Source organism: Tachypleus tridentatus, chromosome 10 (genome assembly GCF_004210375.1).
Source record: "Tachypleus tridentatus isolate NWPU-2018 chromosome 10, ASM421037v1, whole genome shotgun sequence".
NCBI lineage: Eukaryota > Metazoa > Arthropoda > Merostomata > Xiphosura > Limulidae > Tachypleus > Tachypleus tridentatus.
In genome coordinates this window covers 78759676-78787198 of record NC_134834.1, presented here as the reverse complement: position 1 = coordinate 78787198, position 27523 = coordinate 78759676, and the positions used below count along the sequence as shown (strand labels likewise).

The 27523-nt window shown below is 33.8% G+C and overlaps 1 protein-coding gene across 13 annotated transcripts in view; it reads left to right on the top strand.

Moving 5' to 3' along the window:
* Positions 1 to 27523, top strand: part of LOC143229663 (uncharacterized) — a 113084-nt gene that overhangs the window by 67914 nt on the left and 17647 nt on the right. For 10 of the 13 annotated variants that reach the window (XR_013015991.1, XR_013015990.1, XM_076462281.1 and 7 more), the window contains 8 exons: positions 1144 to 1401; positions 1904 to 1960; positions 11135 to 11315; positions 16769 to 17004; positions 19333 to 19422; positions 20668 to 21243; positions 22875 to 22965; positions 27002 to 27093. Coding sequence is in view for 11 of the 13 variants with exons in the window: in XM_076462281.1 (XP_076318396.1) it covers positions 1144 to 1401; positions 1904 to 1960; positions 11135 to 11315; positions 16769 to 17004; positions 19333 to 19422; positions 20668 to 21243; positions 22875 to 22965; positions 27002 to 27093 (1581 nt within the window). In the remaining 2 variants the exon portion in view is untranslated. The remainder of the gene's footprint in view (positions 1 to 1143; positions 1402 to 1903; positions 1961 to 11134; positions 11316 to 16768; positions 17005 to 19332; positions 19423 to 20667; positions 21244 to 22874; positions 22966 to 27001; positions 27094 to 27523) is intronic. The other 3 variants (XM_076462287.1, XM_076462288.1, XM_076462289.1) reach the window with 2 other exon arrangements.

The following is a 27523-nucleotide window of genomic DNA, read 5'->3' as shown; positions in this document are numbered from 1 at the left end:
ACTGTTTGACTGCTATTTAAAATTTATAATACATCATTCATTTTTTTTGTATTTTTTTTCACCTGTCAAAATTCATGCATTACTTGTAATTGTATTCAAATGTTTATACAAAACCAATCTTCAATTGTCAAATTACTTTGTGAATGTGAATTACTTGGTGAATGTTGAATTTTACTTACAATTATTAAAAATCAGATATTGGACAATATTCAGGTTACCATTTCTTGCTTTATTTGATTTAGAGTAAAGTAGAACTTATGTGGAAAACTAGGCTTTGAACAATTTTTATGTGTTTCAAGAGACAAGTGTTAAAAATAAAATTCATCAGTGAGGAGTGAATTATTACTGGAAAAATTAGATATAAAATTTTGTTTCCATAGAACAAAACATTTTTCAATGACATTTATGTAAGGATTAGTATTAAAGACACTAAAGAGAAACTTAGAAGAAACTGAAACAGAAACCATAAAATAAAAAACAGTGCACAAACTAAAATGTAGTAAATTGTGAAAATATAATTATCCTGCTTATTAAAGATATTTAATAAGACTTTAATCTGCTCTTTTTTGTGCAGTAGTTATTGTGTGGTATGGTGCAGTAAAAGTGACTTACTGTGATATCAAGAAAAGAATTTGATTCATTTATGAAATACTTTATGTGAAGTACTGTATAATGTTTTGAGCCATGGTAGCTATATGTAAGGAAGGTTGTGGATATGAAATTAATCTTTTGAACCTTGACATTTCAATTTTTTGGCATTGTCTTTGAGAAAAGCAATATTGAGATGTACCTAAGTACTTGATGAGAATCTTCTCAGTAAAACACTTTACTGGTGTAAAGTTTGAGCAATATTTAAAATAATAGTTTGTCTCTCTTTTAATTTGTGTGTGTGTGTGTAGATTTTGGTTCATCCATAGTATTAGTGATTTTTGTAGATTTTGGTTCATCCATGGTATTAGTGATTTTTGTAGATTTTTAGTTATCATTATCAGACTATACATACACAGGTATGTTGAATTGTTGCTTTGTATTTGATGTTGGTCATGCAATATGCTTATTGGCTTCTGCTTTCTACCCACCTTTTGTTTTACTTTCAGTTCAAAAGTGGAATTAACAGTTCTGATTTTATTTTTTTTTATACAGGGAAGTGGGATTAGCACAGCCAACCTTGTATCTGCAGGAGGGCAAGTTATTGCAACAGGTGGGAAAAGTTGTGTTGTAGGACAGATGATCTCAGCAAAGTCTACTGCTGTTATTCAAGGTCAGACAGGCTTTGTTCCTTCTACCACAAGCCAGCAGGCAGTGGTGATTGGTCAGTTAGGAGTGATTTCCAGCCAGGCATCACTTCTTCCTACACATAATAAAGTCATTGGTGATAATTCCAGAGGGAAGCAACCTTTTGTGAGTGTTCAAATTACCACTAAAATGTTATTCTTATCAACTCTCTTGAATTATTTTCCACTGAAACAGATTTCAGGAAGCAATGGGTGTGTCATTTTTGTTTAAAGGGACAGGTTTCATGACTGTTAGTGAAAAGTAAATGGAACCATGATTTTTTCAGTATTGTAATATGTAAATGGAAGTATATTATGATAAACCAGCATTAATCTCAAAAACCATATTTTTTAGTGTGTGTTACTTTGTAGGGTGAGCTTTCCCAGCATGTGCTTGCATAGCATAGTAAAAAGTTTTTTTTTTTAACGAGACAGTTCTAAGAGTCAAAGTGGACAGATTTGTTTATGTTCCAGTATTAGTTTTGTTATTATTTTTCATAAATGTTTTAAGCATACCTTTTATTTCTTTTTCAGTTCTTATTTAGTACTTTTGTTTATTACATTATTAAATGATATTCAGTTTACATTTTTTCTTTTTCTTCTTTTATTTTGTTTTTCTCCCACTGTAGGTTATGGGAAATATTACTTCCATGTCATTTAGATCCCCTTCTATACTTCCTCCTAAGGTACGTTAGTACAATGACCAAGTTTCTAAAGAGCAACTTATTGCTTGTCACATGTACCAAATTTTTTATATCAGACATTTGACAATTTTATTATGTTCTTTGTGTTATTTGCAACTACATTTAGTGGAAAATGTTGATGTTTTTTAAATATTTTCTTTTTACTATGAATTCTGTTTCATTACTTCTCTTTTTTTCTCACAAGATATGCATGCCACAAGCCTTCTGCTCCCCCCCTATAGGAATCAAATGATTCCAACAGGTTTCTCTTGTGAATCATCATGTATCACTTTTCCACCAATAGGAGCATGACATATTTATGTTGTGCTTGTGACTCTCTCTATATGCCTCTATCGAACTATAACTTCTCATTTGGCAGATTTTGTGCATGGACGTGTTCCTTTTTGTTTGTTTAAAATTTTATGTTCATCTTTTAGTATATTTATGAAGTGTTCGTCATTTATTTCACTTTTAGTTTCTATTAAGCCCCATACTTCACTTTACTCGCAGTTTATTGCAGTTCCATTGTTAATTATTGATTATTGGTTGACTCTTCTTTATTATGAATTCTGAAGCTCATGTTACCACTTTATGGATCACACCTGTGGCTAGCACTATGTCTCGGGCCTCAGATGAGGGTGAACTGGTGGAGGCTTTATCCTTGTTTATTCACCATAAGATTGAATGTTACATGGGTCAACCTCTGTCTCTGGACCTTGCCCCACTTCCTCCTAAACAAGCTGAGCCTGTTCAGGTGGATGAGGACTTTTATTGCCTATTGCCACCTTCTGATTTTGCTTTGCTTTCCCATGGCCCACATGTGTGGTCAGTTAGGCTTAATATAGTCTTTATGGATATTATTTCTCATGTATGTGACATTTTATCCTATTCCACTATTTCCTTTAAACTGCATTGCATTCTTCATTACCACATAACCAATCTTTTTCATCCTTGATAGGTTCTTCCTTCACTGGATATTGAGGTCGATGTTGACCAATTTGCTTCACAGTTAAGTGATTGGATTAGCATGCATCACCCTCAGTGGGCTTTGGACCATTTTGCTTGTTTAGGGTGTGGGCCTCAAATCTCCTGTAACTCTGACCCATACCCAGTTTTCTTGTCTTCTTCTTCTTTCTCTCACAACTGTTTTTACAGTGTCTCTCTGCCATCCATCTCATCTCAGAGGTTCTCCACCAAAATCCTGAGGGAACTTCTGGGTACATTCTTTCTCTTCTTTCCTCTACAGTGGTGTATTTGTCATTTCTGGCTCTCACTTTACATACATGTTTATTCTCTTATTAGGACTTTCTAGGTGATGATGCAACCTTAAATCACATACTTTTACCATCATCTTATCTTTGGGATTTTATGTATGAACCCATATTTCTGTGGCAATACATCTTTGACATAATCCCAGAGTTTTTGGAATCACCAGATGTATCAGTAAAACAACAGTCTATCCTTTCTGATCTTGTTGCTCATTTGTTTCAGTAAAAGTTCCACATGGCACCTGTTACCATTTTCCATCTATCTCTTTCCCAACACTTGCCTGTCTCTTCTTCTTTGGGTGTGCCTTATCTTGTTTTCTTTGACAGCACATGTCACATTGCTAACAGTATGGTAACTACCTGATGTGAACTTGACTTGCCAATATATATTTTTATCATCACTGGCATCCTTTTGTCAAGGAGCATTGAGTTCATCAAGTTATATCAGAATGATTTATAATCCAGTTTGTTTCCCTGCTTTCTGTGTCTCCCTGCTTTCTCTCCTCCTCAGGATCTCATGATCAACTGGTGTTTGTTGGAGCTGGTTCAGGAACTACTATTTCTGCAGGCCATTAAACCTGTTCTGTATCCTTCCCCAGGTTTTTATTCCAGACTCTCTATTGTTTGCAAGAAAACCAGGGACTGAAGGCCTGTCACAGATTGACCCAGCCTCAGTTGCTTTTCAATTGCCTCCTTTTACCATACAGTCATTTCTCATCCTGCATTGGGCATTTTCTCTGGGACTATGGTTGACCAAGATGGACATTTTCAAGGTTTATCTCTGTATCACTATAGTTTTGTCTGTATCTTTTATTTTACTTATTATGGGGTGGTTTAACAATTTTGCATCATACCCTTTGGGCTTGCTTCTGCCTCTTATGTTTTCTGTTGGGTGATCAGAGCTTATTTCACCATCTTCATGCTCTGGAGTTGCAGTTTCCTCTTTATATGGATGACTGGATTATTCTTGCTCTTTTCTAACTGGATTTGACCAGGCATACTTTTTAGTTCCTTTTAGTGGCTACTTGGGGGGGTTGGTTAATCAAATTCAAGTCCTCCTTCTGATCTACCCAGAATCTTGTCTACTTAGGCGTCCATTTTGATCTCAGTTAAGCCCAACCCTCTCCTGTCTGACTCTGTTCCATGGAACTATTAGTTTGCCACAACCTTTCAGCTCTCTCACTTTCTGCTTGTGAAGTTCTATCACTTTTGGGATGTGGTCTTTATTGACGTCACTGTCTTCCTTTGGTAGTACATATATGCAATCCCTTGAGTGGACTCTCCACAATTAATGGAACCTTGTTTAGGATCCTTTGTTATTTCCCATTTCTCTGATGCTGATGAACAATCTGCATTGGTGGTCAGACAGGTCCCATACATTGGTGTGTGTCCTGCTTCTTCTTCCTCATCTTTTACACCTTTTCACAGATGCATCCTTTCAAGGCTGGAGTTCATGGATCAATTACCAGCAGGCTTCAGGTCATTAGTTTGTAGACAAAAGGTCTCTGCATGTTAATGTTCTCATGCTTCTTATGGTCCATCAGGCTATGATGACTTCCTTCCTTTTGCCAGACAATGTCTGGTGATGATTCATTCCAACAATTCCATGGTGGTAGCACATATCAATCACAAATATTGGATCTACTGTATTGAGCTCACATGTACCACATTCATCTCATTGTGTCATGTTTTGGGCACTTTCAGTCTCACAGTGGATTGTATTTCCCATTCTTACCAAATGTATAGATTTTAGTGGTCTTTTAATCTCCTCATTTTCCAGTGGCTTTACAATTTATGGGGTTTTCCACATGTAAATGCATTTGTCACATACTTTAATCACAAGTTACCCCTCTTTTGTTGTTCCTAGTACCTTTTTCTTGGGCTCTGGCTGTTGATTCCTTCAACCAGAGTTGTTTCCACAAATTCCTTTATATTTATTAACCTATCTTAATACTTCATCAGATGATCTTACTTATCAGTACTACTTCATGTCAACTCCTGCCCTATAAGGAGCAATTAGAAGCTCATTTGTGGTTTCCACAATTATATCATCTACAACTTTTTCTCATACCTCTCCCTTTGTCTTTTTCCTTTATTCTTCAACCTTGGTCACTTGTTCCATATCCAGCCATTCATGTCCTCCATCTTCATGCATGACTTTTATCTGGTCCTTTGCAAGTATGTCAGGTTACTTCCATCTAGTAGCTTTCCTTTTAGCTTATTTTATATGTCCTCCTTCAATGGAGGAGTATCATCTCAAATGGAAAGTGTTCTGCATTATCCTATACTTTCATTTGCAAGGATGTCAGGTTACTTCCATCTAGAAGCTTTTCTTTTAGGAGTATCATCTCAAATGGAAAGTGTTCTGCATTATCCTATACTTTTTATTTTTCCCAATACCACTGAGAGATTTTGCTTCTCCTGTCCTTACCATGTTAATGTGTACCTTTTCAGATTCATTCTCCCCCAACTGGCCTACTTTTCTGGACTGGGATTTTAATGTGGTATTCCATTCCATTGCTTTATCTTTGTTTGAACCACTTTCCTCAGTCTCTGTATTTCATCATTCTCTTAAAACTTATTTTCTTCTCTTAGCCTATAGATGTCAAAGGTCTGATTTGTTTGCCATTGACATTTCATGAACACTTTGCCTTTCTTCTTTATACAGATCGCTCCTTCCTTCCAAATGCCTTGGCAGCTAGGGAAGGTATATCCTCCTTTTCAGCTGTTTCGTTTCCTTCTATATCTTATCTCTATCCTTGTCCCAATCCATCTGTGTCTGGTCTGTATTCTTCGATGCTGTGGTTTTTCTATGATATTCATTCCTACAGTTTTACACGTGGACTACATGTAATATATTAATTTCCCATTATTTATGCCATATGTTGTGGTTTTTTTTTTGTTGTGTTTTCATCTTTTGCCTGTGGCTGTCTTTTAGGCTTCAGTGCAACTTTGGGCAAGTTTATATTCATACTTTTCTTTTCAGAAGCTTTTCTTTATCTACTTGTTATATGGATCTCGCTTTGTCGCAAGTGGTGTGTGACCAGGTATTCTTCAACTTGAAATCTGCACTGTACAACCATGTTGACTCACTCTTTAGTTTTCATGGTTTTGTAATGCTCACTGTTGAGATGAAGTGTACCATAAGATCATTTGTAAGTTAATAACCTCACAATGTAATTGATTCTTAAACTTCACTGTTATAGGCCATACCACTCAGGGACTAAATGGGTAAAGCAAAACCATGCTTTGTATTGAATAAATCACTGTCATCTACTTTTCAAAATAGGGTTTTATGGTCACCCATTGTACTGTCTTTTGTGGTGATGTTCCTTTTGGACATTTCAACTGTTCTGTCAATCCCTTTTCTACTTGTGGAGTATGGGAGTCCTTACTACTTTCCAGTTCCAAGTCACTGAGGTGGTTAACCATGGAGGCACCTTACTGATTGAGTTCCACACAAAGATGGTTGAAGCCATTCTGTTCAGAGTAAGGTGGTAGACTTCTGTAAATGTAGATGATGTGCTATGCTCCTAAATGCAATACACAGCCACAAAGGAATGAATGTCAAATTACAGTTCACCCCTTCAGTTAGGAGGCCTCATTTTACCCCCATATGGATGTTTGTATCTTGTGGTGGGTTTTGAATTTTAAGCAGAACTAATCAACATAAGCCCTTACACATGTTTATAGTTGTTGATGTTCCCCCCTCAATCATACTCCTTCTGTATTGTGGGTTACATAAGAAGTAAGGGGGATTGTTATCTGGTCCTGGTCTTTTTGCTATTCCTTGTTGTATCTTATTCTGAGGATGTTATTACCTTTTGGATGATTCCAATCAGTTTCAATGTTGGAATTATACAGTCATCCTTTTGATACCTGGATATCAGGTCACTGGATCAACAGATTAAAGGTAACACATATGTCATGCTCAGGAGTCGGAGTGGTTCCCCCTGACCTCTTGAACTTGAGGTGAAGATTGTATGATCCTCATGGATGCTGATTCTCAACAACATGGGATTCAGATGCAGGTGACTTGCCATGTATGGTCCATCGAGCCTTAGCCACTGTACATCTAGAAGCACATCCATTGATTTACCCACTTTTATACTTTGTGGGATTAAGTTGCATAATAGTTACATGATTAGGATCACTATCCTGCCACAGTTCTCTCTCACTTGGATGTGCTCCTGTCTTTTTCTACCAATATTTACTGCATATTTCATGGATGGATGAAAGGTATACCTAGTTAGAAGTGGTGAAATTCCACTTATCAGATATTCGGACTTGTCTCTTTGAGTGGTATTCTTCAGATGCTTTTGGGGGATATTTTTACCATTCCCTTACTCTGGTTCTATCGCATAATCAATGGGGGATTCTAGCTAATCTTAGGAATGGAGAAAGGTACTCTAAAAATTATTTTCCTATGCTGAAAATGTACTTCCAATAGGTACTTCTTTCCCCTCACACTTCCCACCCTTCTAGTGCTTAAATCTTCCATCAAACCTCAGTGATAGTTCAGTAGAAGCATATGGAGGGAGTCACATGTGTCACAATGATAATTTACATAAGAGACATATTGGAATAATTTAATTCCAGTAGGGGGAGAGAAAAGGCTTGTGACAGTCATAAAGAAAAAATATTTGCATATTGAAGGCAACACTGAAAAGGAATAGCTAATCTTGTGAGCATAATGAAGTGTTAAAATATTATAAAATTAATGTCAGTGGGCAGGCTACAAAACCTTTCATCACTTTTACTCCAAATGAATTATTTTTCCTTTCTGGTATATGCAGAAATGAATTCTAGTTTTCAGGATTGGTTTTAGGAAGGTTATTTTAGCTCAGGTGTAGAATCATTTCAATGTCAGGTTTATTTACTTTTATGAATAATGCTTCCTTAATTATCATTCACAGACAAGTAATGGGCAAAGGACAAGATGTAAGTAAAAGATAGATTTAAAGAAGCATAATTAACAAAACTACACAGACTTAAATGTTTATAAAGGGTTTCTTCTTTATGATTATTGAATGCCTTTTATCACATACAACTCCAATTTAAAAGCCAATGTAGATTTTTGTTCTATTTCTTTTTTACCAGCTGAGGAAGTTTAACTGAAGTAAAATGTTTTGATTTATGCTTTATTTTTTAATTACTTTGGAGAAGTTAATGCTTAAGTGTCAATTTAATTTATTACCTGTAAATTCCAAAAAATAATTTTTGAAAATATATATACGAGGTCTGTTCAAAAAATACGCGGACTGTTTGAATTGCGCGGCTCCAGTTGGTTCCAGGGGAATCCGCTTGGTGTCACTAGGTTCGCACAGATCAGCTGATTACGACGCCATTTCCCAATTGCAGATATCTTTATTTGTGTATTAGCTACGCTGTTTTAAGTGAAGTGTGAGTTTTTCGTTTGGCGGATTTCAGAATGAATGATCTGAAGGAGCAACGACTTGCTGTGAAATTTTGTGTTAAACTTGAGACTGAAACTTTTGCTATGCTTAACACGGCTTACGGTGATGTTGCTATGAAGCGTACGGCATGTTTCAAGTGGCATGAACATTTTAAGGATGGTCGACAGTCCATTGAAGATGATGAGCATCCTGGACGTCCTTCCACGTCAACTGACGACCCATACGTCGACAAAATCAACACCCTGGTGCGGGAAAATCGACGTCTGACTGTCAGGGAGCTTGCTGAAGAGTGTGGGATATCAGTTGGATCTTGTTACGAGATTTTGACCGAAAAATTGAAGATGCACCTCGTTGCTGCGAAATTTGTGCCTCTGAACTCATGAGTTTTTGGACAAACACTCGATCACTGTTCTTCCCCACCTCCCCTACTCACCTGACCTTGTTCCTTGCAACTTTTTCTTGTTCCCCAAACTCAAAAGACCCTTGAAAGGAAGAAGATTTGAGACGATTCCCGAGATTAAGGCAAATGCGACGAAGGAGCTGGAGGACATTACAAAAGAAGCATACCAGGACTGTTTCAACAAGTGGAAACACCGTTGGGATAAGTGTGTGCGTTGGGGAGGAGAGTACTTTGAAGGGGTCCCAGACCTGTAACTTCTAAATAAAGTACATTTTGTTTTATGACGTCAGTCCTCGTATTTTTTGAACAGCCCTCGTACTTTAAGAATTAATGATGCTGTTGGTATTACCCTCATATTATGGTTTTAAAAAATTGAAATTGAGAAATAAAAATGGAGCTTTTGCTTTCAAAATAACGTACATTATTGGATTATCTGGCAACAAAATTATTTTCAACATCAAAGTTGCTAATAAATGTGTATGCAAGCTATAGCACATGTGCAAATTGAGATTTTTAGAACAATGTATTAACTTGTATATTATTCATGAAGTTATTTTATTATGGATAAAATATTCAGATTTTAGTTAGTTATTATAAGAGTGTATTCATAACAGGCATATTTATCTCTGAAATATAAAAAGTATTTTCTTATTGAGTTGCTTTAATGGTTTTAATAAATATGTGATTAAAGCCCTGAATCTCTTAGATATAATATAGAGCTTGTATCAACTTACCCATAGCTCTTCCATATCCCATTTTCCACTTAATGCACTTGTACCAGGAGGATATGTATTAAGTTCTGCTTTCCCCTAGTAATCCCAATTTTATTGTTTACAGTTATATTGTTGATATTTCTACAATGAATTCAGAAACCAGTGTTAATTCTGAGGCAGAAATTTACAATAGTATTGAATCTTATCAGAAAGCTTATATATATATATATAGAAGCAGCACTGAATGAGAATAGGTAATCTTGTGAAAGGAGGTAAGTACCTGTCAGAGATATAATTTTCCTATATTTAAAATGGAACTTCTGTGCTTGTACATCATGAGAAAGGACAGAGGATGTTGTCTGATGTTTCCTTTGTGGTTATGTTTCCAACCTTCTCATGAACATCCTTGCAGAGAATTTGAGATTTAAGACACCAGGATGAAGAGCACCTTACTGCTTTATTTATCTTTCTTAACCTATCTGGTGTTTCTGTTTCACTGTCCTTGAGTTTTAGAGCCTGTCCTCATGTCTGCCTTCATCTTTTTTGTTATCCTACCCTGGTACTGGGTCAACTTTGTGAGTTGTATGTGGATTTAACAATCTATAATGTTACGAGTATATCCAGTTGTTAGCTATTATTGTTCTGTTCCTCTTAAACTCTTTTATCAAAAAAACAAAACAATGAATTGCAATCTGACCCTAATTACCTCTAAAGTTACCACCTGTGATAGATTCACAGGTAAATAAATATCATATGACTTTTGTTTCATATGTTGTTTAGAAGGTGATGAAGATGTGGTACTGCTCAAGTTGGGTTCTTGGGCAGAAGGGGAACAAACAATACAGATTTCAACAACTGAAAATGTGAGTTGAAGGGAATTCAGAACCAAAGTAGGTTCAACTCTGGATCCTCCTTCATTACAATGTACATATTTTGGCTTTTAGAATTAAAATGAAATTCAAATAGGTGGCTAATTTTGAAGTACATACCCTCCACCTGCCAAACACCATAAAATGTGTGGTTTACATCACAACTGTAACTTTTAAATCCAAAAGCAAATATTATATATATTCTTCTGATGCAAGTACAATAAGTCCTCTGGGAGAATTGAACTTTGAAATTTTATTTCTCTTAAAAAAAACCACCAAAAAACATAAGATATTGAAATAATATTTAACATCTTTATGAATCAATTTGAGGCATTTGGTTTTGCTGTGATGACATTTAATTTTTTTTTATAGTTTGTTTAATATGACAGATAGATTCACAAAAAACAATAATCAATGATATGTGAACAAGATTTTAATAATCTTAAACCAAATGATCACATATTACCTAAAAAAAATGATGTGTGTTGAAAAATAATTTATTTCTTATAGATTATGAGCCAAGGTGCTGCGCTACAACCCAGGTCACCCATTTATCCTACTCCTATATCGTCAATTGGGTCTTCACCTCAGTCTTTCACTAGCACTCAACTGAAGCAGTTCACCTCCTCACCCCAAATCATATCATCACAAACTCCAGCAGCCATGATAGCTAGTCATTCTCAGATTCTAGGTGAGGAATTTTCTTGCACAAAGCATGATTATTGTTATTAATTTTGACACTTTCTTCCATTTTACATTTTCATTACATAAATTTAATCTAAGATAATAATACTCTCTGCATACAAGTGCATGCTCAGTTCATGTGCATTAAGATAATTTATGCAATTATTCATTTCCAAAAACTGGAATTATTTACAAGTGCATGTTATTACCAATATGGTACATTAATTTTGCTCACATAAATAACTGTTCTTGTCCAGTGCTGCCCTCTGTATGCAGAAACAATTTTTATGTGTGACAAAAGCCTTCTGTCTCCTCTCCATTGGAATTGACTGATTCCATTGTGTTTCTCATGCAAATTATCATGAGTCAACTCTTCACCAATAAGAGTGCAACATACTGTCTTGACTTGTGACTCTCCCTATTCTACTGAGCTGTCATTTCTCTCTTATCTGGCAGTACTTGTGTTCAGAAATTCTCCCTTTTAGTGATGTTTGGGTGAATTGTGATCTTAATATTTGAGTTACTGAAGTGGGGTTTCTTCATTATTATTTGTTTCTTTACATTGAAGAAATATTTTAACATAATTTCCCAGTCTTTATTTTCTTTCTTACATTTACATATTTTACATCAAACACTTGTGTGATTTATGTATTTTTACAATAAATTTTGAGGCTTGTATTTCGTTTTTGGATGTTATACCTTTAGAACTGTTTCACATGCTGTAGATGGGGGAGACCTATCATTGAATTTCTTTTATATTAGCCATCATGGAATTGATTGTTATATGAGTAAACTTCAACCTCCTGAACAAGCCAAACCTGTTTTGGCCAATGATAAATAATTTAATAGCCTTTTTACACCACTAGATTTTTCTTGTCCCTTTCTTGTAGGATGAACTAGGCTTAATATGGCGCTTTTTTTTTTTTTTTTTTTACATGATTTCTCAGACATTTTATGTTTTATGTAATTCCCCATTTTTCTATCATTTCTTATTTCCTTGATGTTGACTATAGTAAGGTACACCCAGTTCTTTGAGAAGCCCTTGATGTCATAGTTCACAAAAAACACTGAAATATGATACTTTAACAGAGTGATCAACAAGATTTGCTTTCTTTGAAAGACCTAAATCCCACACTAAATCATTCATCTTCGGTTTTTCTTCCCAACACCCGTTGTGTTTACCATGCAGAAATAACAGTCAGTTACAGTGGCACACAACATGAGGAGTCCATTGCTTGTCTTGATCACCCCAAAATATGCCTTGTCTCATTTGACTTATTAGCATCCCTTGATGTTGTTCATTTGTCATCTTCACTGTAGTTGGGTTTCTTTGGGTCGAGATGCAACCTTGTCTCAGGTATGTTTGCCACCTCTCTATTTTTGGGAATTCTGTAGGTTTTCTTTAATGTTATATTTATAATCATATATCTGATAAATTAGAATGTTGTATACAACCCTTGACCCTTTCCTCTTTGATTACACATTTGTTGTAGTTGAAGCCACAACATGCTCCTGTTTCTTTCCTATCCTGGTCCTTATTTATCTGTCCTAGCTCCCCCCCTCATTTTATTCAAAGTTGATGGGCATGTTGTCAACTGTATTGGAGACTAACCAGAGGGTTCTGGTTCAGTGGGATCTTAATTATGTTATATTGTTAACCTTTGGCAATCCTTTGTTACAGTTCTATGGATTCTTTGGTTTTATTGGAGGAATTTGTTGTACTGTTTCTTTTCCCAACTCCTTTGTTTTAAGTACCGTTTTCCTTCCTCATGACTTGGAATCCTGCTGCCAGCCTGGTGTCTGCCCAAGGCTCCACAAGATTTTTGTCTCCACAGGCTGTTGCTCCTGTTTATTATCTTTCTCCAAGCTGTTTGTTGTCTTCATGCCAAACTGGAGACTGGCAGCCTGTACTAGGTTTGTCCAACCTCATTCTAATTTTAAGTTTACCTCATTTTACCTTGGAGTCATTTCTTGTCTCTTGATCGGCTTTTTCTCCTGGTTTATCAAGGACAAAGAGGAATGTCATTGCAACACCATTGTTGCAAGTTCTTTCACTTTTGAGGATCTGGTCTTCCATAGTAGCCCTTATCCCCTTAAATCAGGCTCTTCTGTGAGTTTGTTACAAACAGTAGAATTTTGCAAGGATCTTTATTACCCTTCCTCCTACTATTGTTGTCAGTTGGTGGTTAGTTACAACTCTCACATTGGCAGGTATATTGTTTCCTTGTCTTCATCAAATTTCCCACATTTCATGGATGCATCTCTTCAAGGATGGAGTGCATGAATTGATCAACTTGAAGATTCAGGGTTTTGATCTGTGGCCAAGAGGTTTTATCCCATCAGTGTCATTGAAATTTTTGTTGTATGTCATATTTTGGTTCATTACCTCTATTTGGCCAGTAATGATCTGACAAGGTGTTCTTTAAAGATGTCAGATCCACACTGTAAAGCCATTTTGACTTGCATATTATATTTCTGTGGCCATGAAATCCATGCTGCAAAGATGGTTGTTCCATAAGATAACTTACAAGTTTATACTTGTAATGGAATTTTAACAAGAAATGTGCCTGTTTCAGACTGTACTCGCCAACGGACTGCATGAGTAAAGCTGAAGGAGATAGCTATCCATCCCTATGACTTGTATTGAATAAACTGATATGGTCTGCTTTTAAAAGTAGGGTTTCATGGTTACCCATTGCACTGTCTTGGGTATTGTCATTCTTCTAGATTCTCTGTTGCATTCTCACCCCTCTTTTCTTCTAGTAGTGTTTGACAGTCCTTATCACTTTCCAGTTCCAAGCCACTGTTGTGGTGGACTATAAAGGCATTCTCCTGAATGAGTTAATGAAATATGAAATAAAATTAAAATAGAAATAACTATACAATCATTCAGTTAAGAGTAGGGTGGTGGTGTTCTGCTGTTGTAGATGAAATGATATCCTCCATTAATGAAAGAAACAGAAATGGGGGTGAGCTGTCAAAATTGCAGTTAACCCCTGTGATTGGGATTCTTCACCATATTCCCACATAAGTGTTGGTTGACAGTTACCAGGAATGGTGCAGTTCTCCACATTAGATCTTCAAATCTGTCTACTCTAAGGAATGTTCTTTGGATGCTTTTGAAAGATACTTCTTTTGTTTCCCTTGCAGCAGTTCCTCCACCTATTCAATATAGGATTCTTAAATAGTTGTGTGAGAAGAAGCAATGCACTGTTGGAAGTTATAATTTTCCTTCAATGAAAATGTATTTCCAATAGGTAGTTGTTCCCTTTCACACTTCCTACTCCTACCTCCCTACTAAGAACTGGTGCTTTCATCTTTTATCAAAACTTGATGTGACAGATTGGTAGAATTGAATAGAAGGAGTCGTGTATGTCATGCAGTTATGTTGCACTCTTATTGGTAAAGGGTTGATGCATGATGATTTGCATGAGAGATGCATTGGAAACATTCAATTCCAGTGGAGGGGAAATAGAAGGCTTGTGGCATGTGTAAAGTTTCTTTTGCATATATTGGATAGCACTGAACAATATTATACATTTAGGTGAAAAGAGTTAAGTTTGTTAGAAATACATCTTCAGTGTAGAAAAAATTATAACTTTCATTTTGTCAGAGGTTTTATTGTACAAAAACATGTTTATGTAAGTAGTCTGTTGTTAGTGAGGCATTTTAAAAAAATTCAGTAATATTTGCTGTCAGATAAATATCATAGAATTTCATTGTGCAAGTCTACACCTAATGCCATGTTAAATGAATTTGTAAATTATGAACTTTTTTTTTCCATTATCTGCTTGTCTTGGGTTGAAAAAAATTGGACAATATGTAGAACTTTAGAACTTTTTTCATTTGTGCAGTTGTCTCTTTGTGTACCTATGTACCAAAGTTTTGTATCAAACATCAGTGTAGTAATTTTATAATTTGTATTTCTAAAGTTTAATCAATGATACCACTTGCTGCACAGTTAATAAAACTCTGACTGTGCTTCATTTGTTTTCTTAATTGTTGTAATCAGGCCTAAGACAAAAGAGGTTAGTTGCCAGTGTTTTATGCTATGTATTTTCTACATGTAAATGTGCAAATTTTAATGTTTGGGACAAAAAAAATTTGCCTTATAATACACTCCATGTATGCAGACTAAATTAAAAGAGCCCAACATTTGTGGGCTAATGCAACCTGTTTCTTCTATGCAATAGTATCATAGCTGATTTTGACATTAAACAATTGTGAAAAAGAAAAAATAGGCAAGTTCATCATGTTTATTTGTCAACATGTGTTGCCTGTATAAAAGCTTCTTTATACCAAATTCCATGTAAGTTGGCCCAAACATAGCTAAGTAATTGACCAAATCCCCTCAAATTGTGGATTTATTTAACCTTTTGACTTACTCTAAAATAACCAATAGTGGGCATATTCCACATTTTTAAATGTATATCGAAGGGTCTTGTGAAAAAGTATCTTTATACCAAATACCATGAAAATTGACTGAAATTTAATAAAGTAATTTTTTAAAATCCTAAAATTATGATTTTGTGTCATCTTGATCCTCCTATAATTACTTAAAATGGCAAATCCATCAATTTTGCTTGTCAGTGTGTGTGGGACCTGTAAATAAATTGAAAAAAAAGTATATTTGTGCCAAGTCTCATGTGAATTGGGCATAATACATTCATGTAAATGACCAAGACCCCCAAAATTATATTTTTAGGACCCTCTGACCCCTCATAAAGAGACTCAAAATGGTCATATCCAATGTTTTTGTATTGGGTGCATGAAAACTGATATTTGTGCCAATTTTCATCTTGGCTGCTGTAATTATAATTACACAGAAGTACAAAGTATGCATTTTTGGATTGTTTGACCTTTGACCCATAAAGTCCTTAAAAATGCCTGAATCTAAAATGTTAAAAGTGGTATCTCTGCTTATTGGTCAAATGTATAACCATACCAAGTTTCAAGTCAGTTTGTCAAGGAATAAATTATTGGTGGTTGATTAAAAAATGTTTAGAATAAACATTGTATAGTTTTTATTGAAATTGGGATGTTTTGGCTGCATGTTACTTTGATCTGACACTACTATATCCATACTCTTTCCTGTGGTGTTCAGGGCAGAAATGTTCTGTCCCATTTTACAGAATTCACCACATGGCAAGTTGACTTGGATGCAGCATCATTTGTCTTTAAAATAATGTACTATCTGATATGGAAGACCTTATGGTGGAAGAAAGAAGGAAAATGTCATGAGAAAATTATGTAATGCAAAAAATGCTCAAACATTAATACAGTTAGTGGCAAATGAGAAAGTTAAAACATTTATTCTGATGTCTTGTGTAAAAGATTAAAGGAACTTAATTTTTTTCTGAGTGGTTGGGTCTTTGAGACTTAGATTCCTAGTGCTTTATACAGTTTATGGCAATTAACATAGTTTTATTAAAACATGTATTTCTGTAATTATTATTTCAGGATCTATCCAAACACTTGGTGCTCCTTTGGGTCAACCAATAGCATGGGCTACTCCAGGGGGCCTTCAGTCTCCTGCTGTTCTAACTCAGAATCCTATATTCATCAGGAGCCAACATTCTGACATGTTTATTCAGTCACCTTCTCCAGCACCAGCAGCATTACAGGCTGTGCCAATGGCAAGCACAGGTGCTGTATCAGTCTCTGCCACTGGTATCCAAGTACAGAAACAAAAGCAGGTAAAATATACATAATAATTTGAACAGTATTTTTGTCATTAAGATGTTCTGTTAAAAAACAACATAAGCTTTAAGTAGAGGTTTTCAGGGACTTCAGTAAACAATAAGCAATTTTATTTGCATTTTTAATAACATGTTATAATATGAAGCTCATTAAAAGTAACACACCAAGTATAATTACATAAAACATTCAATCAGTGCTGGCGACCTCAGAGATACACCTATTGCAGGTGATGTCTTTTAATTGTATCATATTGTTTGATGTGTGAAAATCTTAAGCTATATCACAGGCAACTTATTTAGATCTTCTATACCTAAAACAGATAGCATCCAAAATATATCACATGTGTATAACATTTGTTACACCATGTATATAATTACACAGTATGATGAGATAATCATGTTTCAGTAATCACTGAAGATACAAATTATGTTACACACACTCTCTTGTGTGACAGTTTAGGAACCCTATATATTGTGCTTAACAGTATCAAGCAAGCTTTTCTGTTAGGATTATAACCACTGCCTAATAATGCTGAAAGAAACAGCAGCAACAACAACAAAAAACTGTACATAAGATGTAGGAGAAATAGAGCTAGAAATATGAGGTTCAAATCAGGCAGATTTACCCCTGAAATACTGAATGATTTTTCTCAAATGTGAACTCGTGCTGCCAACAAAACATGTAGTTAAATTTCTGAATATCCTTTATATATTTGCTTAGCATATACTTTACTTATCCATAATTATTAACTCTCCTACCTTTCTCACAATTTATTATTTGTACATCATTGTGTCTTACATAAGCTCTTTACCTGACATGGCTTGTTAGTTATAGCAGTTGACTCTCAATCTGTAAGTCACGGGTTTGAATCCTGTCTTCAAACATGTTTATTTTTCAGCTGTGTTGGTATTATATTGTGGAGATAAATGTCGCTATTTTTTGGTAAAACAGCAAACCAAGATTTGATGGTGAGTGGAGTTGTTGATTAACTGTCTTCCCTTCTATCCTGTCACTTCTAAATTAGAGATGATTAGTGCAGATAGCATTTGAATAGCTTTATGCACAATTTATAAAACTAACAACTGTAAACTCTGCTTTCCTGCCATAAGTTAGATTACTTTGACAGTTGTGGTGTAACAACTTTGGTTGTATGCCTTTGTTGGAGGTCTTCTGAAAATTGCCTGTACTATGCAGGTTGACATTACTAATACATTCTCAGCATTGATAGCTCCCTGCATTGATTCAATTGCATTTTGATATTACTGATTAGTATGCTGTTTGGGTGGATGCCTTATTTGTGTACCACTCTGAGTTTGTTTTTGTTTATGACAGTCATTGATTGATCAGACCTTATTGCTTTTAGAGCCTGTGCATAATTGAATTTATCTGCTACAGTGTTATCTCTAATCCTGAACACTTCTGTTGGTTTCAGCTTTTACTCTGAGGAATGTTTTATCTTTTCAGTATTAAACCCATTTCAGCTACATTTGAAGGTAATTATGTCAAATAAAATAATTTTTATACTTATATTTACATTACTTTTTGTTCAGTTTGGGGTTTACAATGTGGATAAATCTAACCTGATTTGAAACTTACATATTTAGAATTAATGTGAATTTCAAACATGTACTTGCTTTCTTCTTTGATACATCATCTGTCCCACCTTCCTACAACAAAACTGTAATCAATACTGCAACTTTCCAACAAATCTTAAATTAGAGTGAAAAACATAGCTTCTGTATGATCCACTGAAGCATGCTGAATAAGTGATAAGGAAGGTGGAAGAATGGAATTTCAGGGGTAAATGTTGTATATATGAAAACATGTAAAGAACATTGGAACATTTTGATTCAACTACTTGACAATATGAGTTGAAACTCGGCAAGGAAAGGCTTTCATTATTTAAGAAGCAAGTACCTGTTTGAAGTTCCGAAAAGGAAAAAAAATAATTTTAATGAGATATGAAACCAATAATTCTCATCACATAAACACTGAAGAATTTTCTTTAAATCTTTAATTATGTCACTATACTTTGTTACTTTCCCACAATCTATAAGTGTTAACAAAGTTTTCATTTACAGTTTGTCAAGCTAGTTTTTACAAAAATTCTGATGTTATAAGACAATTTCTACTGGTAACCTTTAGCAGAATATGCATATTTGTCACAATTTGCTGGATCATCATGACTTAATAAACTGAAAACTATAAGATACTGATAATTTTTCAAATATTAATAAATATTTTTAGCATGTTATTAAAATTAAAGTAACTATAGCATGTATAGTTCAGTTGTATATATTTGTTTTGTCTGTGTGTGGATACAGGTACGTCCTGCAAGTTCGGTGGCTACTCAAACAGCAATTTCTACATCTTCATCTTCACATTACCAGTCGAATACTTCTGTTCGTTCTCAGGTAAGTGTATGTCTTACACATGCAAAAAATTCTTAAGACCAGATCATATTCACTTAAAAAACATAAAATTCATTCCAGCTGTTGGCAACTGATAGACACTCTTGCAAGTAAGGCTGTATCAGTAATTAGAACTATTATTGTTTTTTGGAGTATAAGTAATATTTCATTTGGTTTCAAAATGAAATCAAATATCCCTTTTAATTTACATGACATATGCTTCAAACATAAAGATAAATAGTTTTATGAATTGGATTTAAAATTGTTGGATATTTATAAACATCTGGTATGTTATGCATTTTAATTATACATCATTCTAAACTTCTGAAGGATAATTGGATATGTAATATTAATCATAACAAAATAAAACATCTAATGGGAAATAGTATCAACCAACTTTCAGCAAACCTTTATGTAAACCAAGCATCTGATCAGTTTATGATCTGAAATGTAAGTTGACTCAGTTGTCTCTTGTGAATTAAAATTTTATAGATGTTCTATTACATGTTTAACTTAGTGTATTTAACATACAAGAGTATGGATATTATAATAGCCTGGCATGGAAGTTGAGAGCTTAAAATCATCCCAAGTTATCCTTAACCACTTCTCACTTCATTAAAAGCTGTTTGAAGAACATATATCTCTTTCAAGAGCATCTCAAACTTTTTTCCATGGGACATAAGTCCTGTGAGTGTCAAGGGCACTACATTTGTTTAGTTTTGTTTTATTCAAGGGGTGGAATGTATCGATCAGTTTTGTAAAGTGGGGTTGATGTCTTCATTTGTTAGGCTAAAGTCAGCCATTGTCATTAATGATACAGTTCTAAAGGATATATACAGCTGTGTCTACAGAGCTTTTAATATTCCATTTATATGTATCTTAAGTTTTTTTGAGGAATATGTGTTACAATAGATATATTATTGTGTTTTACATCCATATGTTATATTCAATAACTTTCATTAAACATCAAATTTTCACAGATATTTTATTGATAAGAAGTACAAATGCCATATGTTGATATCTTGTGGTGCATATTAAGTTGATAGTATTATCTTGAAATAACAACTGAATTTCAAAATGTTTAAACACTAGCATCAGTTTTTTTTTTGTAAATATCTTTTGATCAAGCATCTCCCACATATTCATATTAAATTGCTCCATAACTATGATGTTGAACACAAGTAGTTTGGACAAAAGTTTTTTACTGTTTAAGATATTAACTTTGATTCTTTAATCCTTTGAAAAAAGGTTAAACAGAAAGTTCGTGCTCAGATTGCTCGACAGACTTCATCTCAAGCCTCAGGAACACAAGCACAACAAGTTTCCCAAACAACCAGTAGCCAGACTCAAACTAATTCTCCTCAGAGTATGAAGGCTGATGCAGCTAATCAGACGAAGCTCTCTATTGATGCTCATAGTCATAATATACAGTATAAGTCAACTGGCACTGAGACAAAACAACAGTCAGCCCAAATAAAGCCCACTCATATTCCTGTCATCCCTATAACAACAGCTCTTGTGACAGCCACTACTGCAACAAACACTAATACTAACATTAGCCTTCCTGTGATGGTGAACAAGAAAGAAAAACGAGAAGAGGTGAAAAAAGAGAATGAAGTTTCCACTCAAACACTAACCAAAATCCCTGCTGTTCCTAGATTACTTGAGAAGAAAGATGCTGCCACAGGAAATGATGCTCATATCTATCCTTTACTGCAAGAGCAGGCCAAAGTGAAACAGCCACAGAAAGCTATTGTCAAACCGCATGTTTTAACACACGTGATAGAAGGCTATGTTATTCAGGAAGCTCTAGATCCTTTTCCAGTAAGTGTTTATCTACAGCATTGTAACATATTAATGTAAAATGTCTTTAAATACAAAAATAGTAGGATTTATCATTTTATAAGATCAAAAATAAAAATTGGTTGGAAGTTACTAATATTACTTTTTATTTTAATTAGAACTGTGAGAAATGTACATAATTACATGTAGATTACAAGTAGGCTGACTGCATTATAGTAACATTTCTTCCATGCTAAACTCTATAATGTTAATGTGGGGTAACTGTGACCCCCCCCCATACAATCTAAACCTATATTGTGGGATTAAGTGGTATAGATTTATTACAATAATTTTTTGGAATATGATATGCTTTCAACTATAATACTCTAATCCTCATAAACAGAGAGTCAAATTTGCCTTATTGCCATAAATGGTATGCACCTAGAATTTTGAAGTACTGTGGTAAAAGTAACCCTTTGATTGTAAGAATACTAGAGTGTACACATAATCTTTAATTTCACATTCAAGTATTTCAGCTGCTATAATACAACTCTAATGCTTCTTCATTTTGTAACTTTTTTCATGACGCCATTTTGGATCCAAAGTGAAACAATTTGCAAGTCAAATGCATGTATGGTGCTGACATCTAGCGTTGAAGTTAGGTATTATTGAGAATGAATTAACTTGTCCATGGCACTGTGTTACCGATCAGCTTGGACGAGTTATCTTTTCTATGGCACTGAACAGGTTAAAATTAGATCTATATATAAAATTGGCTACTCTAAGATTCCTTCTGGGAAATATCTTGATCCCTTTACTTTCCTCTATTAACAGATAAGAAGGCAATAATCTTTGATATTTAACTTTATGTGGATGTTAGATATTGCACTTAATTCTTTACCAAGTCAATGCCCATTTGTAGCAGAAAAACTGTTTTATAGCTACTCATTAAGATATATTATCACTTAAAGAAATCATGTGATTAAATACCCTACAAACACCTCTTTTGAAAGCTCATGTTGAATTTTTTTTGTATTAGTGTATTGTGTATAATTTATTGGTCTTTAATGAACAGGGAGGTGTTAGGTATATATAAATAAGTGATAATGTACAAGGTGTTATATATCAGTTTAGGTTGGGGAGCAGAGAGTATTGTGTCTACTGAAAATGTAAAAGTCAATAACAAATAACACTGCTTTTAGTTTTCCAGTGTGTCAAAAGTAAGTTTATGGGTTTATAATGCCAATATTAGGGATTTGATTTCATGTGATGGACTGCATACAGGTATGCATAGTTTTATATATGCAAAATCAAAGAAACAATTTGCATTTTAGTAGAGATTTAAATCTGAGAAAAAGTACAATTTATGGTGCTTTATTTTTGAAGTATGTGTTGGAAACAGATGAATTTTACTCTCAGAAATGTTATAGGTGTGATCTAATTCTGACTTATCACATAAGTATAGCCATAGTGTGTGTGATACCTAAAAATAAAATATTTTATGTATTTAACTGATAGCTCAGAGATTAGTGACATCACTGTTTGTTCTAAAGAGTCAAGATGTTTTTTAAGTTTTTGAAAAATAATACTGTTTACTGAAGTTCATGTAATTTATTTATTGTGTATGTAATGATTGTATAATATACCAGTTCAAAATTTAAAATAATTTCTAGGTGAGCAGATCAGTTTTAACAGCCTCTTCTCAAGCTAAACATGTTTTATCAGGAAAACCCGTGATGACAGGTGTCGCTCCATCACTTAAAGGTTTGTTTTGAAGAGTTAAATTGAGTATCAGGTTTAATGTTTTGCTATGCACTGAATTATAAATAGAAAAATGCTTGATTTTATCATTTTTATGTATTGAAGAATTTTTTTTTGTCATACCCCAACATTACTTTTATTCTTAGTGATGTACAACTTTGATGTCCAGCACATTTATATGTATCCATTTATGTTATGCATTAAGAGAAGCTTGTCCTTACCTGAAGTTGGAGCTTAAAATAATTTGAACACAGTGTTCAAAATCTTTAAAAACTGTTATTAATATTAATCTTTGTAAAGCTCGTTGATAAAAGAATACTGAACAGCATTGTAAAGAATAAAGCTGGGTATTCATTGTTATACCTTCATGTATTCATGTTTGGGGCTCAGGAAAGATAAGTGCTTAACATAACAGATAAAGGTGCACATTAGAGGGATAATAGCACTAGCTGTTATAATAGCCCAGGTGTTCCTTCCTGCACAAAACACTTGGAGTCTTTTGTTGCAGCAGTGTTGTAGCACAGACTAAATTAGGGTGGCCACCCAATATTTGATTCCATGACTTGTATATCCCATGTTGAACACCATAACCACTAAGTTACTAAAATGCCTAGAAATTAAAAATGTTATTGACATTTGTATATCATCCCTTGAGGGAACATCTGTAAGTTTACAGAATTACAACGCTAAAATCTGGGGATTTGATTCCCCTCTGTGGACACAGCAGATAGCCTGATGTAGCTTTGCTATAAGAAAATGCACATTATTTTTATAAAAGGGATAAGTCTGTCACTTTTTATTTGCTGGCCATTTATTTTTATAATAGAGAATGTAACACCTGAGAACTTGCTTTAACACAAGTATTTTTATGAGCCACAAACAATCATTACACAGGTGTAAATAGTTATGTTGCTGGCTTTGTGCACAGAGCAATTTAAACTTGTTTCAAATATAAATAAATATTGGTCTGAATTGGAAAAAATACTGGAGCTTATAGTTTCAGTGAAATAGGTTACATTATTCTGGATGGAACTGTTGATATTAGCCAGTTTTACTTAATGGCACAAGTTTATTTTTTTGTTAATGTTATGCTACATCTGTGCTTGGAGAAATAAGTTGTTGGAACCATTCATTATATATTAATAGTATATTAATTTAAAAGAAAAGTTGTAAAAACACAATTTGTAATATAAAAGTTGATAGCTAGGTGTGCTCTAATATTAAAACTATATTATAAACAACTATCGAAGTCATTTTAAGTTTCATTTTTCTCATTCCACGATACTGGAAGTTGCATGGCTCACATAGCTTCTTGAGAACCTTTAAATTGAGAAGATTTTAGAAAGATGCTTTAATTTTGTATTTACGTATAAGCTCAAGCAGCTGAGAAATTTCCTAGTTAAAATGCTTTCAGTGGAAGTGCATGTGTAGTGTAGCACAATAGAAACTGTTTACTGAATGGCATTATATCAGTTGTTTTCCTCATATTATCAAAATTACTTTAATTTATATGCCTGTTTGTGAGAAATGATGATACTGATTTTTGAATACTGTTGAGTGTGAAATACACATTTAACAATTGTCAATGTATTAGTCACTTTTTTGTTATGTGAAGAAATATTTGGAATAATATGTGAGTTAAAGTTTTCTCATTTAAAACGTGAGCTCTGCTTGTATTAACTACCTATACAGTTTGCAGTTTCCATTTCATGTGTGTCTGAGATAATTAACATGCTGAAAGAAGACAGACTTACCTTACATGGTGGTATTAGAAGTAAAGAAATATATTGTAATATATAAAGTACAGTAAAATAATTCCACGTAGTGTAGCACTTGAGCATAAGACTTGTAAATTTAAAACTCATTTTAATTGCATGATAGTGGAAGATTTTATAGTTTGTATTTTAATAGTTTTAGCTTTTACATTTGAAGAGTGATTTTTTTTGTGTACTTTGTTCTGTTGTTATAGAGGAAGTTGTGTGCTTTTTAGATCTAGTATTTTAATGAAATTTTTAAGTAACTATAATCCTTTGTGATACAAGTTTTGAGTGAACACAATGCACTCATGCTTCTTGTAAATCATTCAGTAACATTATAAAGTTTTTGGGTTCAAGAAAATATATTATTACTTCTTGAGAAGGTTGTGTTTCAATCCTGTAGTTATTTTGCCTCTATTCATTTGATAAACATTTTAACCAGATAGAGGATTTGTTTTTATTATTATATGTTGTACATTTTGCATGATTGCTGCAATATAGTTTTCTTTTTGTAAATTTTAATATCAGATTATACATACAGTAATTTCCAGGATTAAAGTGGTTGTGTAATTGTGTCTTTAGCTGAAATGTGTTTTTTAAAAAGCATTATTTTTTCTGAAGAAAAGTTTGCACTTTATGCAGACGAGGAATAGTAAAGATGATAAACAATTTGCAATTAAGTGTGTGTGTGTCAGCTAGAAGTGTTTTTAGATGTTTGGGTGATAGTCTTAGATTGCTTTTTTTTGTTTGTTTTTTGAATTTTGCACAAAGCTACACAAGGGCTACCTGCTCTAGCCATCCCTAATTTAGCAATGTAAGACTAGAGGGAAGGCAGCTACTCATTACTACCCACAGTCAACTCTTGGGCTACTCTTTTACCAATGTATAGTGGGATTGACCATCACATTATACCACCCCCATGGCTGAAAGGGCAAGAATGTTTGGTGTGATGAGGATTTGAAAATAGACTTGGAAAGATAATAACGATAAAACCTTTTTTAGTGCCATTGTGTTAAGCTTTCCAAAACTAATGAATGAGTGAGTATTAAGAATTTAAACTACTGCTTGTAAACCTGACAAATAATAGTTTGAAAATGGAAACTTAAAGAAAACAAAAAAATGTTCCATTTCTTAAAACCTTAAAATTTTGTTTTGTGTTCAGGTAAGAACTGTTTATAGATTGTCAAAGCATTGCATTAAGGCCATTAACTGCTAGAAGATTTTAACAAAAATAGGAAAATGTATATTTTTTATAAAATGAGCTTTGTGTCTAGGTCATTTCTGGTATGAATTTTTTGTTTTCACTATTTGGTGGTGTTATGTGTGATTATACTTCATTATTGTACCTTTTGCTCATGTTCTCAGTTTATTAATTGTTCTGATATAAGCAGGTTTCAATAACACATGGTCCAAAAAAACTGTCATATTGATCTCATTTCAAGTTACCTTTGTTTCTTTGTTAATCTCAAAGTAGGCAATACCTATTACTGCATGTGAAGAACACTGGTTAATATGACATTACTTAATGTCAATAACTGTATCCTTCAAAAGTTGTAATAACAATGACAGTTGTTTGGGTGTTGCATGTCAGTGTGATAAAATGTAAGGTATTTTCAGAAATTAAGCAACCTGATATCTGGTTAGTCTGAAATTTCTCTTCCAACTAGTCAGTCTAATGTGAAACATGGTCTTGTCCAATATCATTATTTTGTATTGATTCAATTAAGTAAGCATTTAAGATACTCTTTGTAATTTATATATTGAAACAATCTCTTATTATTTGGTGTGGCTATTTGATTTCTTGAACATATATCCTGTTCACCTGAATACACCAAAGTGGTAATGAGATGCATAAAACTACATCTTTAAATGTTTTTGCTGCAGACATTTCGAATGTATAAAAGTCAAACTTTAAACATTTTCCATGAAGTTAGTATACCAGTATCTAAGTGGTTTGGCACATTTAGCTTCACTGACTATACTAATATAGTGACATGCTGATAGCCATGAGTAGGAAAAGATGTTCAAATTGAATTTTTGGTACAAAGGATTTTTACCAGGATACAGTGTGTAAGACCTTCTTGATTATGTATACTTAATGTGTTACATTACTATATTAAAGTTGAATATTTTCATTACGTGTAACACTTCTTATAATTTTTATTTTTATTATACTTTTCTCTGATTTCTGAGGAAATGTTTACTATTTATTTACAACATTAATTTTGTCCTTTTTAACTACCTAACTGACTATATCTTAGATTTAATTCCTTGTTTTACAGGAAAAGTTGGAAAGAAAAAGAGAGGTCGTAAATCATGGAAAAAATGGAGAAAGCAAAGTGAAAAAACAACTTATAAAGCTGTTAATAACTGGGTAAGTGTACACATATTTCGTCAAGGTAACCAGAAATTTGGAAACGTTAGGATTTGAAAAATGGGGGGGTTAAAAATCATAAAAGCTTTATCTTCCTTTTTTAATGTCAGGACCTGCATGTGCATCTGAATCTATTGCTTATCTCTTGTAATTAATTAACATAATTTCATGCACTCGCTATTATGCTATTGCAATATAACATCTCATCTCTTCTTGCACATATAGCTATTCTTGTTTAGTGCTTTCCTCTATATGCAAAAACATTTTTGCATGCTACAAACCTTGAACTCCCACTTACTCAACAATTAACGTAGTTCACTGCATCTTCATGTGTAAATCATCATGCAACAACCCTTAAACAAAAGTGGTGTCACACACCCTCCTGATACAAGTGACCCCTGTTTTAGGTTCCACAAAATTATCACTTCTT